The sequence below is a fragment of the Scyliorhinus canicula genome, chromosome 21 (genome assembly GCF_902713615.1).
Source record: "Scyliorhinus canicula chromosome 21, sScyCan1.1, whole genome shotgun sequence".
NCBI lineage: Eukaryota > Metazoa > Chordata > Chondrichthyes > Carcharhiniformes > Scyliorhinidae > Scyliorhinus > Scyliorhinus canicula.
The window spans coordinates 57,052,150-57,070,330 of record NC_052166.1 but is presented as its reverse complement, the minus strand read 5'-3'; the positions used below and the strand labels follow the sequence as shown (position 1 = coordinate 57,070,330).

At 41.7% G+C, this 18,181-nt stretch overlaps 1 protein-coding gene across 3 annotated transcripts in view; it reads left to right on the top strand.

Annotated features, from left to right (window-relative positions):
• nup188 (nucleoporin 188) overlaps positions 1-18,181 on the top strand; it is a 126,211-nt gene that overhangs the window by 4,318 nt on the left and 103,712 nt on the right. For all 3 annotated transcript variants that reach the window (XM_038781467.1, XM_038781468.1, XM_038781469.1), the window contains exons 2-9: positions 8,187-8,241; positions 10,532-10,605; positions 12,654-12,738; positions 13,129-13,209; positions 13,767-13,811; positions 15,227-15,319; positions 15,609-15,728; positions 17,926-18,137. In XM_038781467.1, coding sequence (XP_038637395.1) covers positions 8,187-8,241; positions 10,532-10,605; positions 12,654-12,738; positions 13,129-13,209; positions 13,767-13,811; positions 15,227-15,319; positions 15,609-15,728; positions 17,926-18,137 — 765 coding nt within the window. The remainder of the gene's footprint in view (positions 1-8,186; positions 8,242-10,531; positions 10,606-12,653; positions 12,739-13,128; positions 13,210-13,766; positions 13,812-15,226; positions 15,320-15,608; positions 15,729-17,925; positions 18,138-18,181) is intronic.

The following is an 18,181-nucleotide window of genomic DNA, read 5'->3' as shown; positions in this document are numbered from 1 at the left end:
CTGCTTAATGCATGGTCCATTTGAGTAAATATCTGGAATTATAAAAGTCTAATGATGATCATGAAACCATTTTGGATTGTTGTAAAGAAAAACAGCTGGTTCACTAATGTCCTTTTGGGAAGGAAATCTGCAGTCCTTGCCTGGTCTGGCTTACATGTGACTCCAGATCCACAGCAATGTAATTCACTCTTGAATGCCCTCTGAAATGGCCTAGCAAGCCACTCAGTTGTACCAAAACTGCTACAGAGTCAATAAGAAAGAAAGAAACTGGTGGACATCCACCATTGACCTCGGCACTGGAAACAACAACGGCAGACCCAGCCCTGTTGATCCTGCAGAATCCTCCTTACTAACATCTGGGCACTTGTGCTAAAACTGGGGGAGCTTTCTCGCAGACTGGTCAAGCAACAGCCTGATATAGTCATACTCAGGTAATCATAGCTTACTGATCACGTCCCAGGCACCACTATCACCATCCCTGGTTATGGTCTGTCCCACAGGTAGGATAGACCCAGCAGAGGTGGCAGGGCACAGTGGTATATAGTTGGGAGGCAGTTGCCCTTGGAGTCCTCAACGTTGATTCCAGACCCCATGAACTCTCATGGCTTCAGGTCAAACATGGACAAGGAAACCTCTTGCTGTTTACCACGTGGTCCACCATCAGCTAATGAATCAGTACTCTGCCTTGTTGAACATCACTTGGAGGAAACACTGAAGGTGGCAAGGACACTGAATGTACTCTGGGGCGGGGACTTCAATGTCCATCAGCAAGAGCGCCTTGGTAGTTCCACTACTGGCTGAGTCCTAAAAGAGACAACTGCTAGACTAAGTGTGTGACACGTGGGGTGGGAGCTAATAAAAGGGAAAAACATACTATACCTCATCCTCATCAACCTGCCTGCCACAAATGCCTCCGTCCTGACAGCATTGGTAGTAGTGACCACTGCTCAGTCTTCGTGGAGACAAAGTCCCTCCTTCTTGTTGAAGATAACCTGCATCATGTTGTGGCACTATTACCGTTGCACTCCAGACTAGGTACCCATGAGGTGCTGTGGGCCATCGTCAGCAGGGGATCAACCCTGGCTCAATGAAGAGTGCAGGAAGACAACCAGGAGCAGCATAAGGCATACCGAAAAATGAAATGTCAATGTGGTGAAGCTACAATACAGAGCTACTTGGATGCTAAACAGCATACACAGCAAGTTGTAGAGCTAAGCAATCCCATGACTAAAGCATCCGATCTAAGCTCTGCTGTCCTGTCGCATCCACTCATGAGTGGTGGTGGGTGATTAAACAGCTCCCTGGAGGCGGAGGTTCCGTAAATATTTCAATCCTCGATGATGGAGGAGCCCAGCACATTATCCCTGGAGCATCTCGACAACAGGACTCCTACATTAGACTACTGTTGATTGACTGCAGCTCTGCATTCAACACTGTGATCCCCACCAAACTTGTGTACTGTTTTCTGTATTTTGATAATGTTAACAAACTAAAATACATCCAAACTCTAAAACCTAGGACTCTGCTCTTCCCTCTGTAACTGAATCCTCGACTTCCTGATCCACAGACTGCAACGAGTATGGATAATTAATGACACCTCCACGATAATCCTCAATACCTTGGCCCCGTAAGGTATTTAACCGCCTAATATATTCAGACACATGACTGTGTGGCAAAAGTCAGCTCCAACGACACTACCGTAGTTAGTCGGATCTCAAACAATGATGAATCCGAGTACAGGAGGGAGGTAGAGAACTTCGACATGGTGCAATGACAACAATCTCTCCCTCAATGTCAGCAAAACTAAGAAGCTGGTCATCGACTTCAGGAAGCGAAGTGTCGTACACACCCCTGTCTGCAACAATGGTGCCGTGGTGGAAATGGTTGACAGTTTCAAATTCCTAGATGTAAGCATCACCAACCATTTGTCTTGGTCCACCCACATCGACAATACGACCAACAGCACCTATACTTCCTCAGGAAATTAAGGAAATTCGGCATATCCACAATGATTCTTATCAATTTTGATAGAAAACATCCTGCATTACAGCGTGGTATTGTAACTGCTCGGCCCAAAACAGTAAGAAATTACAGAAGTCGTGAACACAACCCAGCCCATCACGTGAACCTGTAATCAATGCAAAAAACAAAACCAAAGCATTAACAAAAATCTTCAGCCAGAATGCTGAGGTCCAGAGATTCCCAGCATAATCAGACGATTCAATTTGATTCGCCCCATGTGATATCAAGAAATGGCTTAAGGCACTGGAAATTGCAAAGGCTATGGGCCCTGATAACGTTCCAGCAGTAGTACTGAAGGTGTGCTTCAGAGCTTACTGTAACCCTAGCCAAACTGTATAGCCAGAACTCTGACTTCTATCTGGCAAATGTGCAAAAGGGACCAGGTGTGTCCTGTATACGGTACACACAAACAGGACAAATCCAACCCAGCCAATTACCGCCCTATCCGCCTACTCTCAATCATCAATAAAATGATAGAAGGGGTCATCAACAGTGCTATCAAGTGGCACTTGCGTAGCAATAACCTGCTCCCTGAGGCTCAATGTGGGTTCTGCCATGATCACTTGGCTCTTGACCTCATTACATACAGTCTTGGTTCAAACATGGAGAAAAGAGCTCCAGAGATGATGTGAGAGTGACTGCACTTGACATCAGGGCAGCATTTGATTGAGTCTGGAATCAAGGAGTTGTAGCAAAATTGGAGTCGATGGGAACCAGGGGGAAAACACCCAACTGGTTGGAGTCATATCTAGCACAAAGGAAGATGGTTGTGGTTGTTGGAGGTCAGTCATCTCGGTCCTGGGACATCACTGCAGGAGTTCCTGAGGATAGCGTCCTAAGTCCAACCATCTTCAGCTGCTCCATTAATGACCTTCCTTCCAGCTGATAATTGTACAATGTTCAGCACCATTCATGACGCTTCATACACTGAAGCAGTCCATGTGCAAATGCAGCAAGACCCGGACAATATCCAGGCTTGGGCTGACAAATAACACGTAACATTTGTGCCATACAAGTGCCAGACAATGACCATCTCCAAGAAAAGAGAATCATACCATTGCCCCTTAACATTCAATGTCTTTACCATCACTGGATCCTCCACTATCAACATCTTTGACCAGAAACTGAATTGGAGTAGCCATATAAATACTGTGGCTACAAGAGCAGGTCAGAGGCAAGTAACTTGCATCCTGACTCTCCAAAGCCTGTCCATCACCTATAAGGCACAAGGAATACTCCCCACTTGCCTGGCTGAGTGTAGCTCCAATAACACTCGAGAAGCTTGATACTATCCAGGACAAAGCAGCTAGCTTGATTGCCACCTCTTCCACAAATATTCACTCCCTCCACCACCAAAGCAGCCCGCTTGATTGGCACCCCTTACAGAAATATTCACTCCGTCCACCACCAACACACGGTGGCAGCAGTGTGTACTTTCTACAAGATGCACTGCAAGAGCTCACCAAGGTTCCTTAGCACCGTACAAACTCACGACTACCGTCTAGAAGGACAAGAGCAGCAGATTACTGGGAACAGCACCTCCAGGAAATTCCCCTGCATGTCACTCGCCATTCTGACTGGTAAATATATTGCTGTTCCTTCACTGTCATTGGGTCAGAATCCTCGAACTCCTTCCCTAACAGCACTGTGACTGTACCTACACTACATGGATTTCAGCGGTTCAAGAAAGCAACTAACCATCAACTTCGGGGTAGGCAACAAATGCCTATCCTCGCCAGTGCGACCCACAGCCCTTGAATGAATGAATAAATAAATACCAGCATCTTGCCACATTTGTTAACGTATGCATTCTTTTCAAACATCTATCACTTCCCAGGTCCATCAAATACTGGGCATGGTGCTTGAGCTTTGGTGCCCTTGAGGGCAAAATAAATAGGTGAACCCCCTTCAAAACAACAACTTGCAGCAGTAAATTTTACTTAGTTATCAAACAAAGGATTTTAGGGCTGTTATTTTATTACTTGTATCAGAATCCCTTCTTTTGTTGTCCCCTTGTTCAAGAAGGGGAGTAGAGACAACCCCGGTAACTATAGACCAGTGAGCCTTACTTCTGTTGTGGGCAAAGTCTTGGAAAGGTTTATAAGAGATAGGATGTATAATCATCTGGAAAAGAATAATTTGATTAGTGATAGCAACGGTTTTGTGAAGGGTAGGTCGTGCCTCACAAACCTTATTGAGTTCTTTGAGAAGGTGACCAAACAGGTGGATGAGGGTAAAGCAGTTGATGTGGTGTATATGGATTTCAGTAAAGCGTTTGATAAGGTTCCCCACGGTAGGCTATTGCAGAAAATACGGAGGCATGGGATTCAGGGTGATTTAGCAGTTAGGATCAGAAATTGGCTAGCTGGAAGAAGACAGAGGGTGGTGGTTGATGGGAAATGTTCAGACTGGAGTCCAGTTACTAGTGGTGTACCACAAGGATCTGTTTTGGGGCCACTGCCGTTTGTCATGTTTATAAATGACCTGGAGGAGGGCGTAGAAGGATGGGTGAGTAAATTTGCAGATGACACTAAAGTCGGTGGAGTTGTGGACAGTGCGGAAGGATGTTGCAAGTTACAGAGGGACATAGATGAGCTGGGCTGAGAGGTGGCAAATGGAGTTTAATGCAGAAAAGTGTGAGGTGATTCATTTTGGAAAGAATAACAGGAAGACAGAGTGCTGGGCTAATGGTAAGATTCTTGGTAGTGTGGATGAGCAGAGAAATCTCGGTGTCCATGTACATAGATCCCTGAAAGTTGCCACCGAGGTTGAGAGGGTTGTTAAGAAGGCGTACGATGTGTTAGCTTTTATTGGTAGAGGGATTGAGTTTTGGAGCCATGAGGTCATGTTGCAGCTGTACAAAACTTTGGTGTGGCCGCATTTGGAGTATTGCGTGCAATTCTGGTTGCCGCATTATAGGAAGGATGTGGAAGCATTGGAAAGGGTGCAGAGGAGATTTACCAGAATGTTGCCTGGTATGGAGGGAAGATCTTATGAGGAAAGACTGAGGGACTTGAGGCTGTTTTCGTTAGAAAGAAGAAGGTTAAGAGGTGACTTAATTAAGGCATACAAGATGATCAGAAGATTAGATGGGGTGGACAGTGAGAGCCTTTTTCCTCGGATGGTGAAGTCTAGCACGAGGGGACATAGCTTTAAATTGAGGGGAGATAGATATAGGACAGATGTCAGAGGTAGGTTCTTTACTTAGGGTGTGGAATGCCCTGCCTGCAACAGTAGTGGACTCGCCAACACTAAGGGCATTCAAATGGTCATTGGATAGACATATGGATGATAGGGAAATAGTGTAGATGGGCTTTAGGGTGGTTTCACAGGTCGGCGCAACATCGAGGGCTGAAGGGCCTGTACTGCGCTGTTATGTTCTATGTTTGCATTGAAACTTTGGATTCAATATCTTCTACTTTTTGGATGCCCTTAAATTCCAATCATCCTCCCTAGTATAGTTTTTGAAAAAAATGACAAATATTTAAAAACTATTTTTAATTTTCCAGTCATTTTCTCGTGACTGAAAGAAATGTTGTTTCTCATCACACTGGAACTGCTACCTATTAAATGTCTGTATCCTCTTAAATTTTCCCAGTAGTCCATAATGGCAGCTGGTTCATGTAGAACATCATATCCTTCAACAAAATCTATCTGGGTCAGTGCGCGCAAGGAGAGTAGAAGAAGTCTCTATTTGAAATGAGCAAACATGTCACCACTGTTTAAAAAAGGAGGTAGGCAGAAAGTGGGTAATTATAGACCGGTTAGCTTAACTTCGGTAGTAGGGAAGATGCTGGAATCTATCATCAAGGAAGAAATAGCGAGGCACTGGATGGAAATTGTCCCATTGAGCAGACGCAGCATGGGTTTATAAAGGGCAGGTCGTGCCTAACTAATATAGTGGAATTTTTTGAGGACATTACCATTATGGTAGATAACGGGGAGCCAATGGATGTGGTATATCTAGATTTCCAGAAAACAAGGTGCCACACAAAAGGTTGCTGCATTAGATAAGGGTAAAGTAGTAGCATGGATGGAGGATTGGTTAATTAATAGAAAACAAAGAGTGGGGATTAATGGGTGTTTCTCTGGTTGGCAATCAGTAGCGAGTGGTATCCCTCAGGGATCAGTGTTGGGCCCACAATTGTTCACAATTTACATATGATTTGGAGTTGGGGACCAAGGGCAATGTGTCCAAGTTTGCAGATGACACTAAGGTGAGTGGTAAAGCAAAAAGTGCAGAAGATACCAGAAGTCTGCAGAGGGATTTGGATAGGTTAAGTGAATGGGCTAGGGTCTGGCAGATGGAATACAATGCTTAGGAGGAACTTCTTCACCCAAAGGGTCGTGAATCTATGGATTTTTTTGCGCAGTGAAGCAGTTGAGGCTTCTTCATTAAATGTTTTTAAGATAAAGATAGTTTTTTGAAGAATAAAGGGATTAAGGGTTATGGTGTTCGGGCCGGAAAGTGGAGCTGTGTCCACAAAAGATCAGCCATGATCTCGTTGAATGGCGGAGCAGGCTCGAGGGGCCAGATGGCCTACTGCTCCTAGTTCTTATGTTCTTATTCCAAAACTGAATCACCAAGTTAGATGAATTTTTGTTTCTGCTCTGTGCATCAGAAAATTAAAATTAGTAGTATTAAACAAATGATGACAAATATGAATCCATTAAAGTTATTAAACTTGAATTTTATAAAAACGAACATTTTCTCAGGTCTCCTATTAACCGAGTAGATAAAATTTAACTTTAGTTGAATGAGTTTTGACCCTCTGATTTTACCTGAGATGGCACTGTTTGGACAGAATAAATTAGGTTACAGCGAGTGGGAACGTTTAATCCAATAGGATTCTTTTCTAGCAGTTCGTTAGCAAAACAATGCCCATGTGTAGCAAGTAGGATAACTAATAACTCACTTTCACAACATGTAGTTATCAAAAATACTCGATTGCCAAAGAAACATTGCAGGAAAAGGTTGATTTTAATTCTGTTTTCTGGAGGAAGTAGCACATATTTTCATTGGACTGACATGTAAAATGTAAACTGACTAAATGTAGCAAGGATAAAATATTGAACTTAACTGATACTGAAGACTATAGTGGAATGTAATGCTTATTAGGAGGGAGTGGTGCTGAAGTGAAGGTTTATTCTTTTTTGGGAGAATATTCAAAACCTTATTCCATGCTCCCCATGGACCGCACTTGAGAATGCATGATCGAAAGGGTGAGAAAGGGGTTTATGAAGACCACTATCCTTCACTCTAGTGAAAAGTTCATTTGACAAAGCGGAATGATTTGATGTTTTGCTTGTTATTAAGCAGTTTTGAAAAATGTATTTTGACAGGTTGTGGGTGTTGCACATCCCAAATTGCCCTTGAGAAGGTGGAAGTGAGCTGCCTTCTTGAACCTCTGCAGTCTATGATGGTATACCCGCTATGCTGTTGGGGAGGGAGTTTAAGATTTTGATCCAGTGACAGTGAAGGAGCAGCGATATATTTTCCAAGTCAGGATAATGGCTGACTGAGTCACAAAGTCAGACAGTGACGTAGTATCTTTCTGCGGCCTTGCCTCCGATTAATACCTCATCGAAAAGGTGGCACTTCCGACAATGTAGCTCTCCCTCAGTATATTGCTGAAGTATACGCTTCTATTAAGTATTTGAGACTATTTCGGGCTTGAAATCATAACGTCTGACCATGCTGAGACTTGTACTGTTTGTTGATATTTCACTCAAAATGATGAATTTTCTATTAATTCAGTGTTTATTAAAATCATATAAACCTTCTTCATGCTTCTATTGGGGTTCCATTTTTCAGAAACCCTTGAAGCAATTTAAAATTATTCTGAAATGAGAATTTTCAAAACACACATACCTAATATGTAGAAGCATGAAATACTGGGAATAATATAAGCATCACCTTCCAACATAATATTTCAACCTAGTTCACACCGTGGGGATCAAAATTTCTTCTAACAGCCAACTCCAGTTCATGTTGGGCATTAAGTTCAGAGGGAAATAATCATTTTTCATCATTAGGTTGCTGGTAAACCATGATGATTGGGTGAGTATCTGTTTGGATAAGATTAAAGCATTTATGAATGTCTTCTCTTTGCGTATAGCATTTGTATTCTAGATTATGTATAATGATATCAATCTGTTCATAGGAGCAGTCGAGAGTTGTGGACAATTTTACTGGGGAGATCAGCGCTGAGAGAGGCTGTAAGTTTAACTCAGACAAAATATTACCCAATTTGAAGTTGATTGCTTAGCTTTTTTTGAAGTTGTTAAGGGATTGGTATTTCTCCAGAGTTACCAGTAGAAATAGCAGATTTATTAATTATGTGAATAATCCTTTGGGCTGCTTCACTCGTGGGTTAAAAGTTTTCAAAAGACACTAAATGACCGGGAGTTGCTGCTGTAGGCATTGACATGTTGCTAGATTTGTAGCCACAGTTCTCTATGCAATTTGCAGATCTTTTCTGCGGTATTCAAAAGTAAAATGTTGTTCCAGATTCAGAAATATCAAAGGCACTTGAGTAAACTGTTTGAAACATACATAGAAAATAAAAACAGGAGGAGGCCATTCGGCCTTTCGAGCTGCTCCGCCATTCATTATGATCATGACTGATCATCAAGTTCAATCCCCTGATCCAGCTTTCCCGCCCATATTCCTTGATTCCTTTAGCCCCAAGAGCTATATTTAATTCCTCCTTGAAATTACACAACGTGTTGGACTCAACTACTTTCTGTGATAGTGAATTCCACAGATTCACCACTCTCTGGGTGAAGAAAGTTATCCTTACCTCAGTCCTAAAAGGTTTACACCTTATCGTCAAACTATGATCCCTAGTTCTGGGCACCCCGCCATCGGGAACATTCTTTCTGATTCTACCCTGCCTAATCCTGTTAGAATTTTATAAGTTTCTATGAGATTCCCTCTCACTCTTCTAAATTCTTAACCGACTTAGTCTCTCCTCATATGACATTCCCACTATCCAAGGAACCAACCTGGTAAACCTTTGCTGCACACTCCATAGTAAGAACATCCTTCCTCAGATAAAAGCACCAAAAATGCACACTACTCCAGGTGTGGCATCGCCAATGCCCTATACAATTGCAGTAAAACATCCATATTCCTGTACTCAAATCCTCTTGCAATGAAGGCCAACATACCATTTGCCTTCTTTACTGCTTGCTGTACCTGCGTGCTTACTTTCAGCGACTGATGCGCTAGGACACTAACTCTCCTGAATATCTGCCTCTCTCAATTTACATCCATTCAAATAATTATCTGCCTTCCTATTTCACATTTATCCACATTATAATGCATGTGCCACTTAGCCTGTCCAAATACTGCTGAAGCATCTCTATATCCTCAGATCTCCAGAGTTGCCAACTAGCACGTAGTTTCCTTACTTTATATGGAAAACCCGCTTAAACGTGGAAGTACGTGTTCTCTCATTCAAATACGGAAAAGCCGCCTCCCGAAACCCATTATTTGGTTACCTTGGCAGAGGCCCCGCCCCCTCTCCTCTCCACCCCGCACATTTACAGCGCATGCCTATGAGGCATCGAGGTATTTAGTTCCCTTGTCCAAATTATTAATATATGATGTGAACAGTTGGGCTCCCAGCACAGATCCATGCGGTATCCCACTAGTCACTGCCTGCCAATTGGAAAAATAGTTTTAATTTTGCTTCCTGTCTGTTAACCAGATTTCTATCCATCTCAAGACACTACCCGCTTTAACTTTACACAGTAATCTTCTATGTGAGACCTTGTTGGAAGCCTTCTGAAACTCTAAATAAACCACATCCACCTGTTCTCCCTAGTCAACTCTACTAGTTACTTCTTCAAAGAATTCTAGTAGATTTGTCAAGCATGATTTTCCTTTCGTAAATCCATGCTGACTCTGTTTAATTTACCACAGTTTTCTAAATGCTGTGCGATAAAATCCTCATAAATGGACTCTAGCAACTTCCCTACTTCTGACATTAGGCTCACTGGTCTAAAGTTCCCTATTTTCTCTCTGCCTCCGTTTTTAAATGGTGGGGTTATATTACATACCCGTAAATCTGTAGGAACCATTTCGGAGTCCAAAGAATTTTGGAAAATGACAACCAATAGATCTAGTATTTCTATGACCATTTCCTTAAGTACTCTGGAATGAAGATTACCAGGCCCTGGTGATTTATCTTACTTCAATACCATTAATTTCCTCAAAACCATTTATCTATTAATACTAATTCAACTCCTCACTGTTGTTAAATGTCTATATAGAACAGCATCAGCAAAATAATTGGGAGTAGTTTGTTGTACACCGGGATCTTGCATATGAAAGAAAATAATAGTAAAAAACACAAATGATCCAACATTATTGAAGAAATCCCACTGAAATCAAAATCAAGTGTGGGGTGTGACTGGAAGGAAGGATCAATATATGATGAGTGTAAAATGCAAAGAGGGTGAAGTCAGAATCTCATTTCAAATGCTTGTTATTATCTTTCAGAGTCAGATTGAAATTGAGTTGGATCGGCATTGTGAGCGGTTACTGGCTGGACTGGCTTACTACAAGCCCCCTAGGTAATGCTGGTACCTCTTGTGTACTTTGTATATCACCAATTGTTGGTATGTGGTACCTGCAATAAATAAATGCTTTAAGCATAAGCTTATATTCATAGCCTGATAATGTGGCTTACTTTTTTGTTGCAAGGCTGACTAGATGTATTTTCCATGTAGTTTGAGGTAGTGTATGTCTTTTGAGAGTGGGTATGGATCGTGTATAGTAAATGGGTACAGGAATGCGTAAGTGGGTGACTAATCTGTAGCCAGTGAGTGAAAATTAGTGATTAAAGAGGATTTTCAAACAGATAGGTTTTGTCAAATAATATAAAAGACGCCAATAGATAGGTATTGTTGGTTGGAAATAAATCCTGCAGGATAGCAAATTTTGGGTGTGAACCCAATGAGTGAGCATTATCAGTAGGTGTAAAAAACCCCCAATGGATATATAAGGGGCTGGTTTAGCTCACTCAGCTAAATAGCTGGCTTTTAAAGCAGACCAAGCAGGCCAGCAGCACGGTTCGATTCCAGTACCAGCCTCCCCGGACAGGCGCCGGAATGTGGCGACTAGGGGCTTTTCACAGTAACTTTTTTTTTAAAATAATTTTTATTGAGAAATTTTGATTTTATACAACAATAATGCACCTTAGTAAAATACCGAAAATAACAATAATATTAACAATCATATACATTCGCCCCATCCCCATGAACAACCCAGCATTTTAACAACGCAAATTAACACACTATAAAGTTACAGAATAAAGACTACAATAATGCAAACCCCCCCCCCCGGGTTGCTGCTGCTATTGACCCAGTTACCTATCTCTGAGCCAGGAAGTCCAGAAAAGGCTGCCATCGTTTATAGAACCCTTGTATTGATCCTCTCAGGGCAAATTTGACCTTTTCCAATTTTATAAATCCCGCCATGTCACTGATCCAGGTCTCCACGCTTGGGGGCCTTGCATCCTTCCATTGTAACAGAATCCTTCGACGGGCTACTAGGGACGCAAAGGCCAGGACACCGGCCTCTTTCGCCTCCTGCACTCCCGGCTCCACCCCAACCCCAAAAATCGCGAGTCCCCACCCTGGTTTGACCCTGGATCCAACCACCCTCGACACCGTCCCCGCCACCCCCTTCCAGAATTCTTCCAGTGCTGGGCATGCCCAGAACATATGGGCGTGGTTCGCAGGACTCCCCGAACATCTGGTGCACCTGTCCTCACCCCCGAAGAACCTGCTCATCCTAGTCCCGGACATGTGGGCCCGGTGCAGCACCTTAAATTGGATGAGACTAAGCCTCGCACATGAGGAGGAGGAGTTGACTCTCTCCAAGGCCTCCGCCCAAGTCCCATCCTCTATCTGCTCCCCGAGTTCCTCCTCCCATTTAGCCTTCAGCTCCTCCACTGACGACTCCTCCACCTCCTGCATTACCTTATAGATGTCAGACACCTTCCCCTCTCCTACCCACACCCCCAAAAGCACTCTGTCCATCGTCCCCTGCGAGGGCAGCAAAGGGAATCCCTCTACCTGCCGCCTAGCAAACGCCTTTACCTGCAGGTATCTGAACATGTTCCCCTGGGGAAGGCCAAATTTATCTTCCAGTTCCCCCAGGCCCGCAAACCTCCCGCCAATAAACAGGTCCCTCAATTTGCTGATGCCCACCCTTTGCCATCCCCTGAATCCCCCATCCGTGTTCCCCGGGATGAACCGATGGTTGCCACCCAGTGGAGCCTCCATCGAGCCCCCTGTTTCCCCCCGATGCCGTCTCCACTGTCCCCAGATTCTTAGGGTCGCCGCCACCACCGGGCTTGTGGTAAACCTTGCTTTTCACAGTAACTTAATTGTTACTCGTGACAATAAGCAATTTTCATTTTCATTTCATATTTGTGTGCCTGGAATGCTTCTGATTTTATTTCTCAAATTACTATGTAGCCTCGAACAATAGCGGATCACAACAAGATAGCTTCCTGGTTCTGTAGCTAACAGCGTTAAAATGTGTCATTTGCAGGTACTGATTAAGGTAATTGATGGAAAGAAAATGAAGTGAAAACTGATTCTTTCTCTTTCAGTGTGACATCTGCAGAGAAGCTAAAGGCTGATAAGGAGGCGGTCGTGCCACTGAAGGAATTTGGGCTACGGATCAGCAAATTCTTGGTGCATACGACTATTACTATTTTCTTGATTACTTATTACTGATTCAAGGCTATTTGAACCCATTTCTGAGTGTTTGAAGCCCAGAGCCCAAAATGACCTAAAATCTGACAGTAACAGTGAAGGCTTGATTGTTTCTTTATTTGAAGGATGTGTTTAGATGGCTCCAATATGTTTTTTCATTGCTAAGCTTTTAATGTCACTTATTCTTATATACTTGGTTCAATATGTTTAGGTTGGTTTATGTCTTTCAAACTTTATTCAAGCTGAACAGCTATTCTACTTTGAACCAAGTCTTGAAATTACATTTTTTTTTTAAATGTTTGAAAAATGCACAGCATGTTTATTGCAGTAGCATTCAGTTGTGATAATTGCTTTCATCTTCTTGGGTAGAGTTTGGATGAGCAGCAAAGCGTTCAAATATTGCAGTCATATCTACAAGAGGATTACAGAGGCACACAGGGCTCAATAAAGGTACAGCTTTTTTTGACGAATGCTTTAATAGATCAAAAATAGATCGATAATCCATGTAAATTTTCTTTGTTCATTTCAATATCTTGCAATAGATGTGGCATTTTCCAGGGGACAGCTTGTGAACAGACTTGTAGCTACTGTCCAGCTGTGCATGTACATAGTTTAAGGTGAACATTGACTTGTATATTTTGTGGTCCAAAAGTCTTCATGAACAATAAGGGAGCTCATTAATAAGGAAGGTTTCTTTACATGCAGAGGTAATGTTTGCTTGGTATGAACCCAAGTTTATTCCTGTTCATAATGAATAGCCAAATGAAATGGATGTGACTACATATCTACCAACTATTTCTGCTACTTTTGAGTTAGTTGAGATTTGAAACAACCCCAGTGATATATCTTTGACATTGTTAACTGTTTTGACATGTAGAATTTGCACCAGCAGCTGCAGATTAGAATTAAGGTCTGATTCAGCCTTGAATTTCCACAATTTTTCTAACATTGACAGATGGCATTTATTACCATGTAGTTGGTTTATTTGTTTCTTTTGTTCTTTTCAGGCAGTACTACAGGATGAAAGACAGAGCCAGGCCCTGCAGCTGAAGGTATATGGTTATGTTTAAACATAAAAGGTACAGCACCTGTCTGCAGGCAGCAGTTAATGGAGAATGCCAATTTGATCTCTGCCCCCTCCCAAACCCCATTGAGTTCCCAATTTGTCATACTGCTGTGGGGAAGACTGAATGTGAAGTTGAGATTTCAAAAAATGGAGAGATAAAAGAGGGGTAATTACTGTTGGATTAGAGGTTCATGCCTCCAGATTATGTGCAAAATAATAATCTTTATTGTCACAAGTAGGCTTACATTAACACTGCAATGAAGTTACTGTGAAAATCCCCTAGTCGTCACATTCCGGCGCCTGTTTGGGTACACAGAGGGAGAATTCAGAATGTTCAAATTACCTAACAGCAAGTCTTTCGGGACTTGTGGGAGGAAACTGGAGCACCCGGAGGAAACCCACGCAGACACGGAGAATGTGCAGACTCCACACAGACAGTGACCCAAGCTGGAAATCGAACCTGGGACCCTGGAGCTATGAAGCAATAGTGCTAATCACTGTGCAGCCCATAGGTGCTTAAATGAAAGATGAAAGCAGAAATTAATATCTTAAATTGAAAATTAAAATAAAAGATATTTGAAGAGATATGCTTCTGACAAATCATTGTCAGTTTTTTTTTTTGTCCCTAGTATGTGAACTTGTGTTTAAAAAATGAATTCAGCATCCTTTTTGGTTTTTTTTTCTGCTCAATTCCCAAGTAGTCGACTTACAATTTGGGAGATTTCTCAGCAGTATTGTTTTTTGATCTCATTCCCAGTCAATGTGATTGGAATAACATCAATTCGCTCTGTCTTTCCTACTGAAATGGGAGCAATTGTATCCAATACCATATTGCAATCAAGAAATTAATGCAAAAGCAGTGTATCGTCACTGTGGTCTGATGTGCACTTATCTGAAATAAACAATTAAATACAGTCTTGTATGTTCCTTTCAGCTCCATCTGGGAGGCGCTAGAGAAATGCATTAAAAAAAAAAGTGATTTTATTTTCCCTTTTTTCACACTAACGATTGTATTTTCCGATAAACGCTCCAGAAGGTTGTGGTTTTATGGTTGCCATTGCTTTAACCTTTCTGTCATGGGCATGATGACTTCAGTTCATCTTTTGGGGTCAGAATTCCAAAGTCAAACAACAGACTTACTCAAAGTCACTTATCTTGACCATGTGGAAAAGAAATGGCCATTTTTGCCTTACCTGATGACTGCACAAACCTTGGCTTGGATTGTTCAGCCTATCAATGAATTTGAGTCATTGGGAGGTGAACTTCTAATGCAAAAAAAATGTAAACTGCATGAAAACAAACTACTGATTTATTTAATCTTGGCCGTTGATTTTTGCAACCAGTTTTTCTATTTTGCATGTTTTTCTTTAAATTCTGTATTTCTTGCCTTCCTGTGCTCAGATTGCAGAATACTATTATGAAGAAAGACTGTATACGCTGCGGTGTGTTCTATACCTACTCACATATTTTCAAGATGAGCGACACCCTTACAGGGTGAGTTGACTTAATGCAGCAATGGACTATTCATGCGAAATCTATACTGCACTGCTTCGTGAAAAGTTGTTGGGAAATGTTATAGTGCCTACTCTATTTGGAGTTAAAAGTTGAATTACTTTCTATATTGTTATGCTTTTAAGTGCATGTAAATCAGTGCATATTAACATTGATTTTCTGTGAAACTGAAGTGCACAATACCTGTAACTGAACAGCACAAAGTTATTCTTGACTATATTGTATATGATTGTCAAAGCTGATGAGCTATTTATGTTGATTCATCCCATAGGTTGGGTATTCAAAATGTGTAGACAAGCTGGAGAAGGAACTGGTCGTGAATTATCGGAAGCAACTTGAAGAATTGTTCAGTACTGAAGCTCCAACTTGGGAAACACATGGAAATCTAATGGTATGTACATTCCCTAATTTTATATTTATTTAGATTCCTTTTATGTTGTTTACCTTGCCCTCCAAACTATTATTTCCTGTTGCTTTACTTCCTGCATCACATAGGAATGCAGAAACATCACAATCGGGACTTTTATATAGCTATCGTCCACGATCAGCTGGCAGTGTTTCTATGGGGCCCATTGCTTCTGTTGCTTATCTCCTTGTCCATTGAAACTCAGTGAGAGTGAATCAACCGCAGTTGTTCATCTGTGAATCGATGATTAATTTTGTAATAGGCATGTACAGCTTGCAGCTGATACTGTGTAGTAATTTCACCAAGCTTAAGTATCTTGGCTTAATTATGTACACTTTTTTTTTTTATGTGATTATCCTTTTCAGACTTAACCTGAATAAGATATTGTTAATTTGATGTATAACATTTCAGACATCTCCAAAGGTAGTTTGTGCTACAGAATCTTCCCTTATTTTTATGATCTCTCAGAGACCTATGACTCTAAAGGATTGCGCAACAAAAGATTTTACATTTTGCAACTTTTACTGTAACAAATAACCAAACGAAAGCAACATTGAACCAAAACTATTTGTTAGCAACTTAAAACTTTAGATCAGAATTTGCCCATTCAATATTTAAAATGACCCAAAAGTCTCCTCTTTCATAGTTATAATATGCATTGTCCCTTAGGCAGGGTTACATAATGAGTAGATTCTGGAACCAATGCTAATGGGGCTAACAGGCAGGCTAATTCCCGCAATGACTGATGTTATCCAGCAATTCCTCACTGTGATCCAGTGAGTCAGTTTGTCCCCAATTTCATTTGGTTCAATAATAATATACTTGTACTGGGTCTCCAAGGTGCTGCTCAGCTCATATTCAAATTGCTCCTGTGTATAGTGCCTATTGTAGATTTCAAGACAGTATGGCAGTGTGTTCAATTCAGTGGCTCGTTTTCCCTAATCCCTGTGACCCTTGAGCTTTTTTTCTCCAAGCTACTATCTTTACCAGTTTCCAGGGAAGAAATTTTTCTTGTTTGCTCCCTCCTCTCCTGCCCACTAATGAGAAGGATATAGAACAACAAATCTGCAAGGAAGGTACAGAGCTGTAAACATTATAGATTAATTATAATGGGGAACTTTAATTACTGGAATGTAGATCAGGAAAGTGGTAGGGTAAAGTGGAGAGGGGAAAAGTTCTTAGATTTTGTTTAAGAACATTTTCTTGAGCCTTATGGGTCCAGTCCAACAAAAATAACCACTGTTGGATATGGTTATTGGAAATAAGACGGGCCAAGTAGATTAAGCATTAATGGGGGAATTTTTAGGAGACTCTAATCTTTTAATGTAAGGTTTAGGATGATGGTAGAAAAGGATAATAGACAATCGAGAGTAAGAATAATTAATTGGGGGAGATCTGACATCAATGGGACAATATGGAGCTGGGCCGGTTAGACTGGCTGGTGGGAAAACCTGTAGCTGAACAACGGGCTACCTTCAAAACTGAAATTGCATATAGATAATAAAAGTGTGGTAAAAGGAGTAGGGCCGATTAGGGGCCTAAAAGGGAATTTGCACATAGATACTGGAGTATGGCTGAGGTATTAAATGAGTACTTTGTATCTCTCTTTACCAAGGAAGTAGATGCTACCCAGGCCATGACAAATGATGAGGAAAATCTGTTCCTAGAAAGGTTCAAAATTGATGAGGAGGAAGTGTTAAATTGACTTGATAACGTACTGGGACCAGACAAGACGAATCCAAGGATATTGAAGGAATCCATATCCATAGAATACCTACACAGAGTTGCCAGCTTGCACAAATTTTCCGTATTATATACAGAAAATCAGTTAGAATACGGAAGTACGCCTTTTCTCATTGAAATACGCAAAAGGAGACAGCTGATTTGCAAGCCGCCTCCCGAAATGTGTTATTTGGTTTCCTTGGTGATAGGGCCCATGCAGAGGCCCTGGTCCCTCTCCTCTCAGCCCCACACACCAACAGCGCATCCATGGTACACTCAGGGTTGCTGTCAGACTTCAGATCACGTCACGTGAACCCCTCTTTCATCCTATATTAAACACAGCGTAACAATCTAATGAAACCTTGCTTTTGTAATAATTATTTGGCCTCCTGTTCCCTGACTAAGCTGCATCAGGTAGTACAGGCCATGTTACATTACCTTCTTTCAATATTTTCTACAGACCGAGCGCCAAGTGTCTCGATGGTTTGTGCAGTGCCTAAAGGAGCAGGCCCTGATTTTGGAGATCATCTTCCTATATTATGCCTATTTTGAGATGGGACCAGAAGACCTCTTGGGTTTTGCACGAATATTTAAAGAGCAAGGATTTGGAACAAGGCAAACAAACAGGCATCTTGTAGATGAAAGCATGGATGGGCTAATTAATCGTATTGGGTGAGTACGTGCTGCAGATGAAAAGATTGATGTCCAACTGGTTA